The sequence below is a fragment of the Alternaria novae-zelandiae genome (assembly GCF_023758075.1).
Source record: "Alternaria novae-zelandiae strain BMP 2774 chromosome Unknown scaffold_16, whole genome shotgun sequence".
In the NCBI taxonomy this organism is placed as follows: domain Eukaryota; kingdom Fungi; phylum Ascomycota; class Dothideomycetes; order Pleosporales; family Pleosporaceae; genus Alternaria; species Alternaria novae-zelandiae.
The window spans coordinates 674,939-691,307 of record NW_026056976.1 but is presented as its reverse complement, the minus strand read 5'-3'; the positions used below and the strand labels follow the sequence as shown (position 1 = coordinate 691,307).

General features: G+C 53.1%; 3 protein-coding genes across 3 annotated transcripts; 1 reads left to right on the top strand and 2 right to left on the bottom strand.

The window, feature by feature from the left end:
• Nucleotides 1-1,576: 1,576 nt before the first annotated feature.
• Nucleotides 1,577-2,875, bottom strand: J4E88_007724 (uncharacterized protein; the record flags this gene model as incomplete). Its single annotated transcript, XM_049401340.1, has 1 exon — nucleotides 1,577-2,875. The coding sequence occupies one exon, from the start codon at nucleotides 2,873-2,875 to the stop codon at nucleotides 1,577-1,579; it is 1,299 nt and encodes a 432-aa protein (XP_049253024.1).
• Nucleotides 2,876-3,285: 410 nt separating this feature from the next.
• J4E88_007723 (uncharacterized protein) lies at nucleotides 3,286-5,102 on the bottom strand (the record flags this gene model as incomplete). The annotated part of the gene is made up of 2 exons (XM_049401339.1): nucleotides 3,286-4,715; nucleotides 4,778-5,102. The coding sequence occupies 2 exons, from the start codon at nucleotides 5,100-5,102 to the stop codon at nucleotides 3,286-3,288; spliced, it is 1,755 nt and encodes a 584-aa protein (XP_049253023.1).
• A 6,469-nt stretch (nucleotides 5,103-11,571) lies between these two features.
• J4E88_007722 (uncharacterized protein) lies at nucleotides 11,572-15,970 on the top strand (the record flags this gene model as incomplete). Its single annotated transcript, XM_049401338.1, has 5 exons — nucleotides 11,572-13,067; nucleotides 14,525-14,800; nucleotides 14,857-15,311; nucleotides 15,363-15,598; nucleotides 15,653-15,970. The coding sequence occupies 5 exons, from the start codon at nucleotides 11,572-11,574 to the stop codon at nucleotides 15,968-15,970; spliced, it is 2,781 nt and encodes a 926-aa protein (XP_049253022.1).
• Between the last annotated feature and the right edge of the window lie 399 nt (nucleotides 15,971-16,369).

Here is a 16,369-nt window from a genome sequence, read left to right as displayed (position 1 = left end):
CACGATAGTGGTAAAGCGGCCGCTTTCTAGCTCATGCCAATCAAATTGGCGGCGCGTGTAGACGAGGACAACGCTCATGGCACCCATTGCGACACCAAACATGATGGTATCGGTAGCGGCCAACAGAAGCAGGTTCCAGCGCAAAGCCGACGAGGTGCCAGGTCCAGTCGGCCAGAGAATCTTCAGTGGGCCAAACAGGTTGATAGAGCGTAGCTGGTTGATGAAGTCGCCGGCGGGACCCTGTCGTTCCACTTCCTCTCTGCGCTTCTCACGTGCGGCTTCCTGGCGTGCTTTGCTGAGCGATTCGGGGACAAGGAAGGCAAGGAATGCAATGAAGATCAAGTGGGCACCAAGGGCCATGTAGAAGATGAGCAAAACGGCTTCGGTCTTGCCAACGTACTTCTGGCGCGCATTGATGATGTAGCCTGCCAGCGCGGGTCCGATGGCGATGCCGCCAAACAAGCAAGCGTGGAAGTAGGAAAAGGCGACGTTTCGCTTCTGTGGTGCAACGCAGTCGGAGGCATACGAGTGGGCACATGCCATGCCGACGATGAAGGATCCCGATACGCCCTCCAAGCAGTAGCCAACGAGTATCCAGTTGACGTGCACCGTGTCGGGGAATTTGGCGGCCAGGATTGTGAGGACCTCGCCAAAGAGGGCGCCGCAGGTGTTGGCTATCATGAACTTCTTGCGCCCGTACCGATCCGAGAGGGCGCCAATCTTTGGGCTGATGATGGCGGAGAGTATGCCGGAGCACAAGCTGGCGTACAGGAGGAAGAGGGAGGAGCGCGAGGACACGGCGTCGTTCTGGCATCGGTCCTGGCCCGGGTCCATGGGAGAGGATATGGGGTCGGTCTCGAGGGTCGCGTAGTACTCCTCGCAGACGAGGTCCATGATCAGGTTGATCTTGGGCACGATGATGCCGCCAAACGCGATGGTGAAGAGCAGGAAGGGAGGCAGGAGCCAGAATATCTGCTGCCGTCAGTCGATGCGCCCTCGACGCGAGGGGCTGCGGGGGCGTACCGAAGGGCGCTTCCACCAGGGAAGGCCGCGAAAGTCGGCATCGCCAGCCCATTGCTCGTGTCCGCTGGCAGCCGGCGAGGCACCCAGCAGCGGCGCGTCCTCGTCGTCGCTGTCGGGGCCCGGTGTCCTGGGCGTCTTGGAGCCATGGGCGCGCGCCCTCAGCTGCTGCTCGATGTCGGTGTCCTCGACGAAGGCGGCGTCGGTGTTGGAGGCCATGGCGAGGGCTGTGTGTGGTTGAGCTGGCGTCGTCGTGGGCGTCGAGATCCGGGGTTGCGTAGCGTCGTGTCTGGGCTAGGGGGCCGCGCGCATGGCTACAAGTCGACGGCCAGGCTAACGAGCGCGACTGTAATCATCTTCGGCGTCGGGTGCAAGCGCGGACGGCAGCTTACCAACAACAGAGTGCTCGCGTCATGACGTTGCGATAGTGAATTATCACATCCCACCCATCGGCCTCTCGGGTGCACTGAGCCTCCGCCGCAGCTAGCGCCTCCCTTTCGTTGGCCAAAGCCGGACACTTGTTGCATCTTGCATCATCTGTGCAGCACGGCAGCTTTCATTTCTCGCTTGATTTATCCCGCCACATCTCAATGACGCCCTGCAAGTCCTGCAGCCTCGTTGGTCGAACAAGGTAGTTATCTACACCCGAAGCATACGCAGCATTGCGGTCTTTTTCGCTCACCAGCCCGGTGAGTGCGCATATGTACGTCCTCTTACACCCTGACCGCGCTTCCGTCTTCCGTATCTCCCTCGCAACCTCGAAGCCCGAGACCTCGGGCATAGAGAGGTCGAGGAAAATGAGATCGAAAGGTTGCGGAGCCGTGTCGTCGCTGGACCCGTTGGCGTTCTTGAAGGCATCGATGGCCTCTTGGCCACCGCCGACAGGTGTTGCACCTGCCTTGCTACACTTTTTTGCATACATGGCAAGTACCTTGAGGTTTACAGCGTTATCGTCTACCAGCAGCAGCCTAGGCTCTGCCACAGCTGCCTCTGGTGATGTACAGACTGCCGCCTCTTTTGCTTGCTCAGTATGCGCTTGTACGTCTCGGTGGTCGGGTTGGGCTCCATTAGACCTTGCTGCCATGTTCATCTCTGGAGTGACCACTGGGCTGGCGGCTGGCATTGCCAGTGGCTGCCCACCGCTTTCCTCGCCGTCTAATTGGGGGCTCCTCTCGAGTTCTAACCGGGATAGCAATGCTGTTGGCGCAGCACGACATTCGTCGGTTGCGTCTCCGCGTAATTGGCTGCGGCTCCCTTCTACTGGCTGTTGCTGATCATAAATTTTCGCGACTGATTCCTGGTCGGAGTTGTGGCGAAGCTCAGAGGGGGGGACTTGGCTAGGATACAAGTGCGCCAGCGCATCCTGGATTTTTGAACTAGTCACCGCACCCGCAATTGTCGCGACACCCTTCAAAGGCGTTGAGTACTGACTGGGAGCGGTCTGTACATCAGGGCAGAGACGGATGCGCTCGTAATCGTCAGATGCGCCACCGCGAGCCCGCAGTGCACTGTCTTCGTCCTCCTCCAAAACAACAAGCAAGCGCCACGGCGAGGCTCTGCTTGCACTTTCCCAAGGAATGACCCGAATGTGGAACCACCGGCTTAGACTCTTCGCAAGTGAGCCCAACAATAAAGCAGTACATCGCTGGTCCCGTAAGGAGTCTCCTGATCTCCAGCGCGTCGGTGTAAAGAGACTCATGTCAAGCTGGTGTAGCTCAGCAGTACCAGCCTGCGAATTTGAGCTCCCTGACACATCTTCTGATGCCTCACAAAGTGCCTGGCTCGATGGGAGTGTGACAGTGAATGTAGAGCCTTCTTTCTTGTTTGACTCAATCTGCACATCACCACTCAGCATAGTGACTGTTTGCTTGACAATGGAAAGTCCAAGGCCAGTACCTTCTGCAATGGGATCCTCCTGAGAAAATGGGTCAAAGATTGAATGGCGGATGAAGCCGGAAGAGATGCCTTTACCGCCGTCTGTACAAGATATCTTGGTAGTAGCGTCCGTGAGATCCAGTGAAACTCGAATGCAGTTTGTCGGTTCCCCAAACTTCAAGGCGTTATTCTCTCTTACGTCAGTACGGCTCATGCATGCGCTTTTTGTATCTGTACAACTTACTATAAGATTTGTCAAGATCGCCCGAAAGCTAGCGGCGGCTACCAGACGGCACGACCGATTGGCATTCGTGTCGAAAGTTATGATGGGATGATAGACAAGACCTTTTTTCCATGAGCTCTGACCGGACTTGGACCACCTCCACCAGTTTACTTACCATGCATCGAAGAATCAGGCTGGACAGCCTTTTTGACGCGATACCTGTGTACTTCACTGTGAATGATGTCCTCGCAAGTATCCATCAGCTTTACGGTATCCTTGTCTTGCGAGGAAGCTGCCGAATGATGAGGTGCAAGACTTGACGAACGGAGAAGCCCATCGTTCGATGAGTCTGATCTTGGTAGAGGTGCGCTTTGCGACCCGGAACTGATGTTGCTGAAATATAGAACGCGCTCAATAGTATCGAGCAATGACAAGCCGCTGTATCTTGCCGTCTCCAGCAGGTCGCGTTGGTGTGCGTTGTGTGGTGTGTCCGCTAAAAGCTCAAGGCTTGATAGTATGCCATGAAGAGGTGTCCGCATTTCATGTGAGATCGATCCGAGAAAGTCTGATTGAATCTTGTCTATAGCTTGAGCTTCGAGACGCCGCACTTGCGTCATTATCGTGGTGCAGAATGCTGAAATGGAAGCAAGATCCGTCGAGCCGAGATAGACTCTTGACTGATTCTCGGCGAACCCGAGGACCGCACCGATATTACGTTCGTGAAACGCATCCCACAGTGGCATCAAGACGATCTGCTCTGCCCGCAGGAAGGTTTTCGAAAGCTCCTTGAGTATGAGGGTATCTTCAACTAAAGCGACGTCGTCTGCGCTCGTAGCAACAACGATGTCGCTAGTGTCATTGAGTAATTGGAACACAGCCCCATGTGGAAATAATTCAAGCAATCTGCTTGTCAGACTGTGGCTTAGTTCTTGAGGCCTGTGCGCTTTTGGTCCGAGATGCTCGGCTAGCACGTTGGAGCCGTTCCAGATGGGGTTCTTGTTGCTTGAGGAGCCCAACTCTTGGATGCGAACTCCGTCAAATTCGAAAGTATCGTAGAGCAATGTAGCTGAAAGATGGTACAGCTGCAGAGCTGCAGCGGGATAGAGGTTTGACACCAGAACTTCATGTTCAGTATGGCCGCCTGATGAAAGATCCTTGTGAGCAGGCTGAGCCGCCAGTCCTGCGCTCGTACCCATCTTGAGTAGAGAAGCCACACCTTGGTTGAACTTGAGCACACGCTTACCCTCCAGTGCTTCTACTGCTTGTTCCAGATGACGAATAATGTGTGACGCTGTCTCAAACAAGTACGAGCGGTGGGCGTCCGAGAGCCCACCGTGCGACGGCGTTGAGCTGAACGTGAACACAGTGCCAATGTTTGGTCCTCCATAGGGGTTCAAAGGAACACCAGCATAATGTCTGAACTTGGCAATATCACCCTGAACAAATGGGAGATGTTTGGTTCTCTCCAATTCAGCCATATCAAGCTCTTCGTAGAGTGCCATGCTCCCACCTGGCTCATTCTGCCGCGTGATGGTACGCTCGCACAGACCACCGTGATGAGTTACCGACTCGCATCCGTACCATCGCGTTGAGTCTTCTGTGCCAATTAGACACTGCTAGAATTTGACGTATGTCCGCCATGCTGTTGATTCCACTCACCCAAGGTGACCTTGGCTTCATCTGCGTTGGCCCGACTGGCCCCCGAGATGAAGTATTGCGTGTGGTCGTCTAGCAAGCTGACCATGGCCAGATCAGCGCCCGTTTGATGGATGACGCAACGGAGCAACGCAGCAAGCGCGCCGTCTGGTTCATTCTTGACGTATCTGCCGTGTGGCTCCAATGGCCTGCTCGTGAGGCCAGCGTCCGAACCACGCACGTATTTGACGACAGATGGCAGCACCTGGCAGAAGCGTCGGACTTCCCATACTCGCGCGCGATCGCCGATAGTCGCGCGTTGCTGCTCGGTGAGTTCCGATAATGACATGGCTTGCGATGGCTTTTGTGGTTGTCGATGGTGCCCTCCACGCTGGTCGCATCGCCCACGGAGAACCCTGCAGACCGGCGGGGAAGTACTTTGGCGCCTCGCCGGATACCTGTGTGCGGCCGCGATGTCGTCTCACAAGCTCCGAGTGTCAATATGGTGTACAGGATATATGCGCCATGTGCAGGCGCCTTTGTAACGTCCAACCTTAGCTCTTTTCCGTGGAGTTTCCAAGCCCGAACTCGGAAGTTCGCCTCCTGGGGTCCATTTGTCGCACGCCGATGATGTCATTGGAACCGCGCCACCGTTTCCGCGGCATTGCTGCGCTGTGCGACTCTCCACGAACCAATATCACGCCATGTGCTCGAATTTCCAGGTTGTACACTAATGCGTCCGTTCCAACATTCCTCTTATATGCATCTCCTAATTCACTGATGAGTTTTGGCCTTCGGCTTATGAGTTCTTGGACCTAGGTACTTTTTGCCAAAGACCCTGCAAGACTCCAATCGCAACCAACGTTTCAAGCGACAAGAGACCAGAGATGGAATTTGGCGATGCGTGACCGACCTCAAGACAACTGTGATGCTCTGGTAGCATCGGTCGCAGCAAGAGGTCCTGCATATGCAGAAACTCAAGCGACGTGGGGCTTACTTCCTGTAAAACCATCGCGTGTCAACTTCGTCAGAAGCCATAGGGGGCCTACTGTTCTCTGGGGGTTATAGCACAAAAGTATTAACCCCGAGGTCGTCTGAGAAAGCTTCCAAGGTTAGCTCCAGTTTCACGTCGAAGTGTCTGAACTTTAGGCCTGTTCCGGCCCCTTTCTCAGGTACCTAAGTGCCTTCCGGTGAACACCACATGTCTGGTAAGTCCCTTCCTGCGCATGGAGGCGTCGAAATAAGGACTGTAGTGTCGTCCGTCGTTATTACTTACCTTTAACACTGCATACCAGCCTGATCTCAGCCTTCAGCCCGGTAAGCATCAGTCAGATGTCACTTGGTTGGGCATTGTTGCCTGCAACTGATCGGTGATCTTTCCGGCGAACAGTGGGCCTGATATGTTTTTCAGCCGTCTGTAGCCATGCTCGCGCCGCCTTTTATATGCTTCTTTCCGCGTTTCGGGGTTTGCTCCGAAAGACCGTGCGTAACCGAAGGCAACACTGACTTGCTTCATCCTGGTCAAAGTCAGCGGGTGAAATATCTCGGCAGCTCAGGTCCATCTTGGATGACGACATGAAGGTCATCCATAGTTCATGCGGGATGAGCGTCTTATCACAAGGCGACCTCGGGACATATGTGATGATGACCTGGCTTGCCTCAGTGCGAACCACTGCTTCTGCATAGTGAGGCGAGTTCTGAGTTGAGGTTATGGCTTGGCTACCTAGATAGGTGCGCATTTTACAGACACCGAAGTCCTTCAGCCTTGCCATGTATACACCACTCGTTCTAGCCCCCAACGCTAGTGCTTACAACTTGTGTCGAAAACCTCTGGTTTCGCGATCCCTACGACGTCGCCTTCTCGTTTTAATTTAGTCCATGGGTATTTCCTGGTAAATCAGTCAGAAGGAACCTTCAGAGGTAGGAGATCCAGGTGATAATGCAGCTTGGGGCTGCCTAGGTGTGCACCACCGTGGGGTCCGTCATCAGACTGTATCGGAGAGCTAATATAGACCAGAGGAACTGCGACGTCTTATCAACATCTTTATACACGATGTTGCCCCAAAGTCGATTCCAAGCGGCCCACTCCCTCGCGCCTCGGGTTCATTGATCAGCGATACGCTATTCTATCCATCAAGAAGTCCGCGCCTGGGGTCGTGCGAGGTTGCGTGTGATCAAGCCAAGCTTACTTTGTGACTGTACCATCTTTCGATTACCTGCTTCTTGAATCAAGGTAGGGTACGGCATACTGCACCTCGCGGACTAGCATCGGGTGCAGCCGACCAATGTAGTGCGCTACAAGCCGGTAGTAGCAGGTTATGGTAGGGTATCTACACTTTGTCCTTCACTGGGCTTGAGGGCCGACATGCAGGGCACAGAATGCAAGGTGTATCGGCCCGCAGGCACATAATATAGTCCGTAAGTATTGCGAACTGATTGGGAGCCTTCCAGCGAGCAACAGAAACAATGACATATGCGACCTCTGGACCTTGTGAGAACAAGGCTCCATCGCGGGGTGGGGCTATAGTCTTTGAGGTGCCTAGGTAATCGATCCGCACTCGTAATTAGTAGGCATCGGCTTCTAACCCCGTATACTGTCTTTGACATGTCTTCACAGTATTCATGGACACTCAAATGGGATTGGCAAATTTAAGTGGATTGATGTTCCCGGGTTACTCTATGAGAAACGGCGTCGCAAGGGCTATTGCTTGAGGGATACACAGGTGTGAGAACGTGGCCCTGATTCAGCCCTCTTCGCGTCTTCGACTCATTTCTGGGTCAGCCTTGTTCCAGTTGCCCTTCTAGAACTGCTCATTGGCCTTTGATAGACTCTTGATACACTTGGACTGCCCATTTCGTCATCTCATGCATCGCAGTCGACGGCTGAAAAATAGTCTTTCAATGCACAAGAGGTCTCAATGGCTCACAAATTATGTCATGATATGGGTTGCTACTTGGTAGGCTCCGGTAAACACAGATATAAGCGGTATGGGTATGAGGGTTGTTGGGCCGCGGGACTGCCGTAGGCAGATTACCCCGCCTTGCGTACCATGTCCGAGGATGGCCCAGTTCTCTGGGTTCTGTATGGCTGTTGCCCTACGCTAGGAGCAATGTAGCCGCTCCATCACTATCACATAACACGCCTCTGCTAGGTTGAAACGGCCGTGGCTGGGACTTCTCCTGTTGATTCCAGCTGCATAGCTGTTCACCTAGTTCATCATCGATTAGTACGTACAGAGATGGCACACTTAGCGTAGAAACGAGTCAAATTTAATCATATGTAGTTGCTAGACTCGGTGTTGCGTGCACGAGAAAAGGTTCCAGTAATCTGGGGTGATCAGGGCGCATAATTGAACACTAGAAACGATGAAACATCCCTGTGATCGGCCTGCTCGTGCAGTTCCCCCTCATCAAACCGTACCACTCCCTTTGAAAGCTATAATGAATGCGCGTATACACTTATTGGAACGAAGCCCAGAAGGCATTGTGCTTGTCAGGCAACAGACTGTGTGCAACACCATGATTTTCAACTGGTTGCACATATGGGCTTTTCTTTCGCATGCTGACTATGCGCAGATTGAGCGGCCATCGAGATACCTATTCAGTCCTCATTCGAGGGTAGTCTTGCACCCCACAATCAGCAGATCTTTAGTGTATAGCACACTATGCTGAGTAGTCCCTTCAAGACGCTTCGCGTGTCGATACACGACATGATTTAATCCAGAGAAAACGCCATGCTTTCTGTAACGGCCACGTTCAGACGACAGCGCAGGAGCAACTACGCCTGAGCTGGTGTAGCACATACCGCTTAGTTTACGACAGCCAGCGGCAATGCCGGAGCTGACTTGGTGATGATGGCTTGTGATCAAAATTCTCTGACCGTACTTGGTTTTCCGTTGCGAGATGATGACCATGCTGGTTCGTGCTCTATTTGACCTAGGTACGGTCAGCCAACATGCGTATGGGGAGAGGATATGAGTGTTTCAGGTCGCTATCACGGTTTGCCCGATTGCATGCACCTAGATCAACAGCTCATAGCACAATGATAGTGCGCTTGATTGGTTGAGAGTCGTGTGCGCAGTGCTTCTTGGTATTACGAAACGACTTCAACAATGGTCGCTGTGAAATTCGCGTCTACCTACAATTGGATTATTCCCTGAGCGATGCCTGACCGGACCAGGAAGGACTTGTTGTTCTGCCGCACCAGCTGGCGAAGACTTAAGGCAAAGATATTGTTGTTGGTGGTAATGGGATTGGTTACTTGACCAATCGTATGTCTTGATGTGTTTGGGCCCTGGTGCATACAGGTGACGAAAAGAACGTAATGGCATTATATCTTTCGACCAAAAGGGCATGCATTGAGGCGCACCGGTCTTTGGAAATATGAAGGTTAGGACGCGTCTTAGCAGCCTTCACTAAGCGCTTGCCAGCAATGCCTTGTGCCTCGTGCTTCGTGAGAGGGCGCAATGAGCGCTGTGTGTCTTCGGGCCAATACCGAAAGCGTGGCCACCGTTCATTGGTATCCAAGCTAATACCACGTAGGTAATCGGGGACCCGGCACATAATGGCCACGCATCGGTTGTGGAAGCAGTATCGTCCCGTGCAAGCGTTTGTAGCGCCCACGATGATCGAGTCGTCGTCCAAGCGGACTGTCGGAAATTAGTACTGATACAACATACTCGGCGTACATGTGACACCTTGCGCAGGCAAACAGATGACACTCCCTGTTCGTCGGCAGATCTGCTATGTACAAGGCAACACCCTGCATTCTGGTGGGACCAAGGACGTAGGCCTCGAAAATTCCATCCCGCTTCGTAAAATCTGAGCAAATCGGTCTTCGTGTACGTTATCTGGCTTCGGCTTACGATGACTGTCGCAAGGTCTTTTGCGGGGATAGTTGGCTTCAGATTTGAAGCGTGAGGATGTCGCAGACGCGTCAGTATTGACTTCGCGGCTGTGTTGTGGCTAGCGGGACTCTCGACGATGAGCTGAAGCAAGCAAGATGGAGGACTACACGGTACATGCACGCAGATACACAGGAACATGTAGTTAACCGGTGTGAGGCAGAGTCGAAAAACACTATGGTCTACGTTGCAAGACTTGCCTTGCCGTAGGTGAGGAGCGCTGGCACCTACGGCATTCGATGGATGAACTTTTGATGATAAGCGACAGTGTCTAGGTATTCATTGGATGGATGGTGTATGCATGGGCATGCCGTTCCAGGTTGCTTTCATAATGTGGAACGCTAACCTCGATGGAGCAGACGAGAATGTGGGGCTCATGTGGCCCCCATCATGGTGATGGCGAAAGCAAGCAGCAGAGCCGCAGACGGAACGAGCATAAGTAGGCAACGACCGCCCACCAAACCGAGCAGGAGGTTTCTTACAAGTAGGCGACGTGTTGATACCAAAGTCGACGACGCCCTTTGAGGCAGGTTTAACGGTGGCGTGCAGGAAATCATGTCCGGTGCCCAGGGACGTTTGCCTTCTTTTGCCTTGTTGCCTAGTAGGCGAACCACAGCAGAGCCGCATCTTATATTGTGTTAATGCCCACCCTGGGGGACACTCCCAAGATTCAATCTCAGTCTTCGAGTTGGAGATCTTACGTCAAACAGCTCTTTTCTTCTATTTCTGCGTTCTGTTGTACGCGAGGTTGCTGTCCCTGTCGTCCCGGACGTCGCATCTAGCCAAACCGGAGGCCTCGCACTACCTCGTCAACGTACGCAGTCCGACCCCTTGAACTTGAGCGCAGAGCATCGGACGCGTATGCGACAGTGTACAAGCTTGCCGGATCTTATTGGAGACTGCGTAGTCCAGGTCATCAGGATACAGTCCACGCTGAGGCTGGGTGTGCGCGCACGAGTGGGTATGTGCGCTCCAAAACTTCATCCAATTAGATCACATCGCTCCCCACGCCAAATACGGAGATCGGAATACGAACGCGAATCCTACACCTGAAACATTTAGCCGCATTATGGACACCGGTGAACTCGTCCAGACCAAATTCGCGCAGGCGCTCAAAACTCAGAGTCCAATCATCAGGGCCCACGCGTGCCCTTACCCCGGTCATGAGGGACGCGTCTTTCCGAGTGCCGACCAGCTGTATGACCACGGCAAGATAGACCATCGCGACGAGTTTGAAGGCTTGTCTCCGCGACAGGCAAGAGAGAAGTTTCGACAGCTAAGCCTGAAATTGAAGTGAGTACAGGCCAAGCTGCTGTACAGGCATTTGCTAGATCAGCGTTTAATATGGTTAGCAGATCTGATCACTCGGCAGCCGCAACTGTTGGAGACCGGTCAGCGCCTGATATCGCGGCTCTTACTATAGATTCTGGAAAGGCTTCCAGGCAGAACTCACCGCCCTCTGGAAGGAAACGACCGGCAGAACATGAGTTCACCAGCCCCAGAGGGAAGGGTCCGTCTCACGTGGAAGTGGCTGGTTCCGAGTTCTCTAGGCAAATTCCACAAACTGTTGTTTCGGAAAGGACACGGTCGAGACCACAGGATGCACGCCTTTTTGATCCTAAACAAAACGCCAAGTCTACCTCGTCTCCATACCAGACGACACCCGAGCCCTCCAGCGAGTGGTCAGCCGAAGCTACGAAGAGCAGTCACTTACAATCACCGCAAACTCAGTCCCCTGCTCATACACAGCAACGAACTACTCCTAAGCCCCAACAATCTCAACGCCAACCAGGTCTTATAGAGCTTCAACGCTATGATCCCCGATACCCTGGTTTACTATTGCAGCCTGATAGTCGACCCATCTCGCAAGAGCAACTTGCGTCGGAAGTGAAATCTATTTACGCAGGATTAACCATGGTGGAGACCAAGTGTATACATGTGGATCGCGCACAAGCCGCAGCTGCGCAAGATGGTGATACCAAACTTGCGTCGGATCATTGGCAAGCTTTGATCGCTCTTCACCGAACGCTATTACATGAGCATCATGACTTTTTCTTAGCTAGTCAGCATCCCTCTGCATCGCCGGCTCTCCGACGTCTTGCCGCCAAATACTCGATGCCTGCACGCATGTGGAAACATGGTATCCATTCCTTCTTGGAGTTACTTCGGCGGCGTCTTCCTGACAGTATAGATTATATGCTGGCATTCATCTATTTGGCGTATCAGATGATGGCTTTGTTGTACGAAACCGTTCCAGCTTTCGAGGATACATGGATCGAGTGCCTCGGAGACCTTGGCCGATATCGGATGGCGATTGAGGACGAAGATGTCCGGGACCGTGAGACTTGGGCAGGCGTCGCGCGCTCTTGGTACACCAAGGCTGCCGATAAGAATCCTACTGTGGGTCGTCTATATCACCACCTCGCTATCTTGGCACGACCAAATGCTCTCCAGCAAATGTACTACTACTCTAGGTCTCTGACCTGCGTCAAACCATTCCAGAGCGCGCGAGAGTCAATCTTGACTCTACTGGATCCTATTCTTGGTCGTGCAGGCGCACCTCTCACACATGCCTTAGCGATCGACACCAACTTCATCAAAGCACACGGGCTGCAATTCGAGGAGTCTTGTGTGGACACGGCTCAGGGGCAGAAGCATCAGCATACAACTGAGTTCATGGACGCGAAGGCGGACTTCATCGGAAACCTGGACAATCACATTGGTCGTGTGACAGCAAAATGGAAGGAGCAGGGTGTATACATCGCGGTTACCAATATTGCCGGCTGGTTTGAATACGGGAAAAACGACAATCTTCTTCGCCAGATTTTGCTGCTTCCGATCTGGGGGAGAGCAGAAGATCCTCAAAAGGCGACCGAAGACAAGATTCGGAGTGCATCTCCGGCTGACCAACAGAATCCAATGAAGCCTTTAATTGCCTCGAGTAAGCCCGAAGATATTGAGCAGGATATTAAGAAGGCAATGGACAAGTTCAAAGTCCTTCAGACCTTCATCAACGCAAAATCGATCACGAGGGAGACGTTCGCTCTCGTACTCCGCCGCATCGGCGACAAGAACGTGCTTCCTCACGTACACATTATGCTCGCTTTTCTTTCTAGCTTTGCTTCCAGTACATACGTTTCCGATCTCATTGAGGACGCGCCTTGGGCCGAACTCGTTGCTTTCCTTAATACGTTGGTCAAGACGGAGAACCAGATCCAGAGTCATTCACAAAGCCATACGCCCAACATCGATACAATACTGGCTTCCGGTGTATTTCCTGGGGAGGGCGAGAGGGGCGACGAGCTGCCTTTGCCTGAGGATTATCTTGTGCGAGGCTTGATCTGGGCAGACGATTACTTTCCCATCAAGTGGTTTGAGAGAGAGCATGACGAAGAGGAGCGATATTTGGAGTTGGCGAGTACAGTCAAACATCGCATGGAGAGGGTCTTGAGACTGGGCTATGCAATCGCAAAGGCAAGTACATGTTCTGCTACTTCACCTTCTTTTCTCTAACTTTGCCCTAGCATCAAGAGTGGATCACATACGCTAAGGACTCTCATACATTTTCTGTCCGGACCCAATGACGCCGGGCGCCCCAAATCGGTTTTGTGCCTACGCTTGATTCTATGCAATAGACGGTACATGTCTTTTGGTCACCCAGAGTGAGTCTGATGCTTTTTCTACACCACACCATTCCATGCGTAATTGTGAAGGATCGGACGTGCGCAATATATGGGCGCATTATCTTTTCGAGATTGCATGCGTATGTCCAAGTGTTCGGGGAAAGAGAGAATCATAAACCCAGAAAGAGATATTCGGCGCAATAGCTCTTGATTATTGTTATACGCTCATTATCTGGTAAATCATCGCTCGGTGCAGCACTGGTAGGATACAGCCAAAGGAAGTGCCAAAGCTGGGCCATGATCGTTTGCAAGCAACATAAGTGAAACACACAAATTTTATACGTTCTTCTATTATCTTGTTCGTGATTTTGTAAGGGTGACAAGTGCGCCACGCCCCAAGGATTTTCTAACAAAACTCCATGTTTGCCGGGTGACCCTGAGCTCTTTGGCAGATCTGCATCGGTAATGCCTGCCTCTCACTCCGCTCTGGATATAGAACAACTTCATCAGAACGTCGCCTGTAAGGTAGACGTCGTACAGGCCAGGCACACTACCCCACCCAAGGTCGATGTCGTCTCTGGAGCCCGGGTTTCCGGGCTAAAAGTGTACAACTTCGTAGCTAGTAGTATCACCCTTCCGACTAATTTCATACTTCCCGTACTTGTGTTTTTTTTTTTAGGCGTAAAGGTGCCCATGACGGAGGTTTTCAGCGTTGTACCAGTGTTTCTAAGGACGGGACATGGCAAGCGAAAACAAGGTCCCTCATTGGTTCTGTACATGTCTCGAGTGAATCGCGGTTATGTGCTCAGGTTGGAGTGATTGCGAGATCTCATAGGTAGGGATGCTGAGACAGTCTTATTTCCGTGCTTTTGAGAGGGTGGCATCACGCCCTGCATTTGCGGCCGGTTGTATGCAGCTTATGCATACGCATGGTATTTGATGGCGCAGTGACGATGGAAAGGTGCAGGTGATGGAAGTTGCGATGCGTTGGGAGGTGTTGAGTCGGAGAGAATCGGGATGTGCTGAGATTGGCGTTGGCGGACGGTAACGGCTTAGCGCCAAAGCGGATCCCCGAGCTGGCGGGAGCTGAGCAACTTTTCGAATCAACACCCTCTGAACCTCACGGCATACCCACGGCATACCCACGCCTCCCCCTCGGCTGCTTCCCCCACACCTCACAATGCTGTCCAGGACAATCAGGCGGAGCATTGCGTCGCCCTTCCGCCGCAATGCCGTGGCCCCAGCGGCGCGACCCGCCTTCAGGTTCGTGACGACGGATGCGGCCTCATCGCACACGGACCCGGCCAATGTGCCATCGGTAAGAGGACACGCAGGCAGCCAGCCGTGTGGCTGTCGAGCAAGCAATGGACCGTTGACTGTGTGCAGGAGGACGACAAGCCGTTCGAGATCCGCCTCTCCGACGAGGCCTTTGAGACGTACGAGCTCGACCCGCCGCCGTACACAATGAACGTCACCAAGAAGGAGCTCAAGAAGATGTACTACGACATGGTCGCCGTACGGTAGGAACACCCGCCATGCCGGGATGCGAACACGATCAGCGTCTAACAGGCAACAGACGCATGGAAATGGCCGCCGACAGGCTCTACAAGGAGAAGAAGATTCGGGGTTTCTGCCATCTGTCCACCGGCCAAGAAGCCGTCGCCGTCGGTATCGAACACGCCATCGAGCGCGCCGACCATCTCATCACCGCCTACCGCTGCCACGGCTTCGCTCTGATGCGCGGCGCATCTGTCAAGTCCATTATCGGTGAACTCCTCGGCAGGAGGGAGGGCATCGCGTACGGAAAGGGTGGCTCTATGCACATGTTTGCCCCCGGCTTCTACGGTGGTAACGGTATCGTCGGTGCCCAGGTCCCCGTCGGCGCTGGTATTGCCTTTGCCTGCCAGTACGAGAACAAGAAGAACGTCACCCTGGCTCTGTACGGAGACGGTGCTTCCAACCAGGGCCAGGTCTTTGAGGCATTCAACATGGCCAAGCTCTGGAACTTGCCCGTCATCTTTGGCTGCGAGAGTGCGTACAAACACCACGTGGACATGCGCCGGATTTACTAACACCCCGCAGACAACAAGTACGGTATGGGAACCGCCGCTAACCGCTCATCTGCCCTCACCGACTACTACAAGCGTGGACAGTACATCCCTGGTCTGAAGATCAACGGTATGGATGTCCTCGCCGTCAAGGCCGCTGTCAAGTACGGAAAGGAGTATGCCGCCGCAGGCAAGGGTCCCCTTGTGTACGAATACGTCACCTACCGTTACGGAGGACACTCCATGTCTGACCCTGGAACCACATACCGAGTAAGTCACACCGCTTTACAACATCACAAAGCATGTACTGACGAACAACCAAAGACTCGTGAGGAGATCCAGCGCATGCGCAGTACCAATGACCCCATTGCCGGCCTCAAGCAGAAGCTCCTCGACTGGGGCGTCACTTCTGAGGAGGAGCTCAAGTCGATTGACAAGCAAGCACGTTCTGAGGTCGACGAGGAGGTTGCCATTGCGGAGAAGATGGCTGTCCCCGAGGCTACTGGCAAGGTACTGTACGAGGACATCTACGTCCGTGGTTCCGAGCCTGAGTTCCTGAGGGGACGCATCCCAGAAGAGAACTTCTACTACACTGAACACGACATGGGTGGTGAGAAGAAGCCTGTTGCCAGGACAGCATAAAGCTCTTCGGCTTTTCACGGGGTCATGATTGGAGACACGGTTAGGTGATGAGAGGGATCTGTAATTCTAGGATTTAGAGGCTTCTACATGCGTGTAACAGCTAGGGAGCGCGGTCTTGCATTGAATGACATTTCTTAGAATCCCACTCAGTTTTGCTCTGTGGGGTGCACGTAGAGTGACGTTGACTTCGAGATGTGAGTTTTGAAAAAGGATAGATCATTCGCTTTTGTCCAAAGATGCTACTAGCGCCTCCGTGCGCCGGATCCCCGCAGAGATTGCAGTGGTGACGAGAACAATACTTCACGTGCTGAAGATGCAGTTTGCATAATATCTGGCATAGCGGGAGTAATAGTACATCTTCGTTGGCTATATATCTATACATATCAAACTCCAACAACC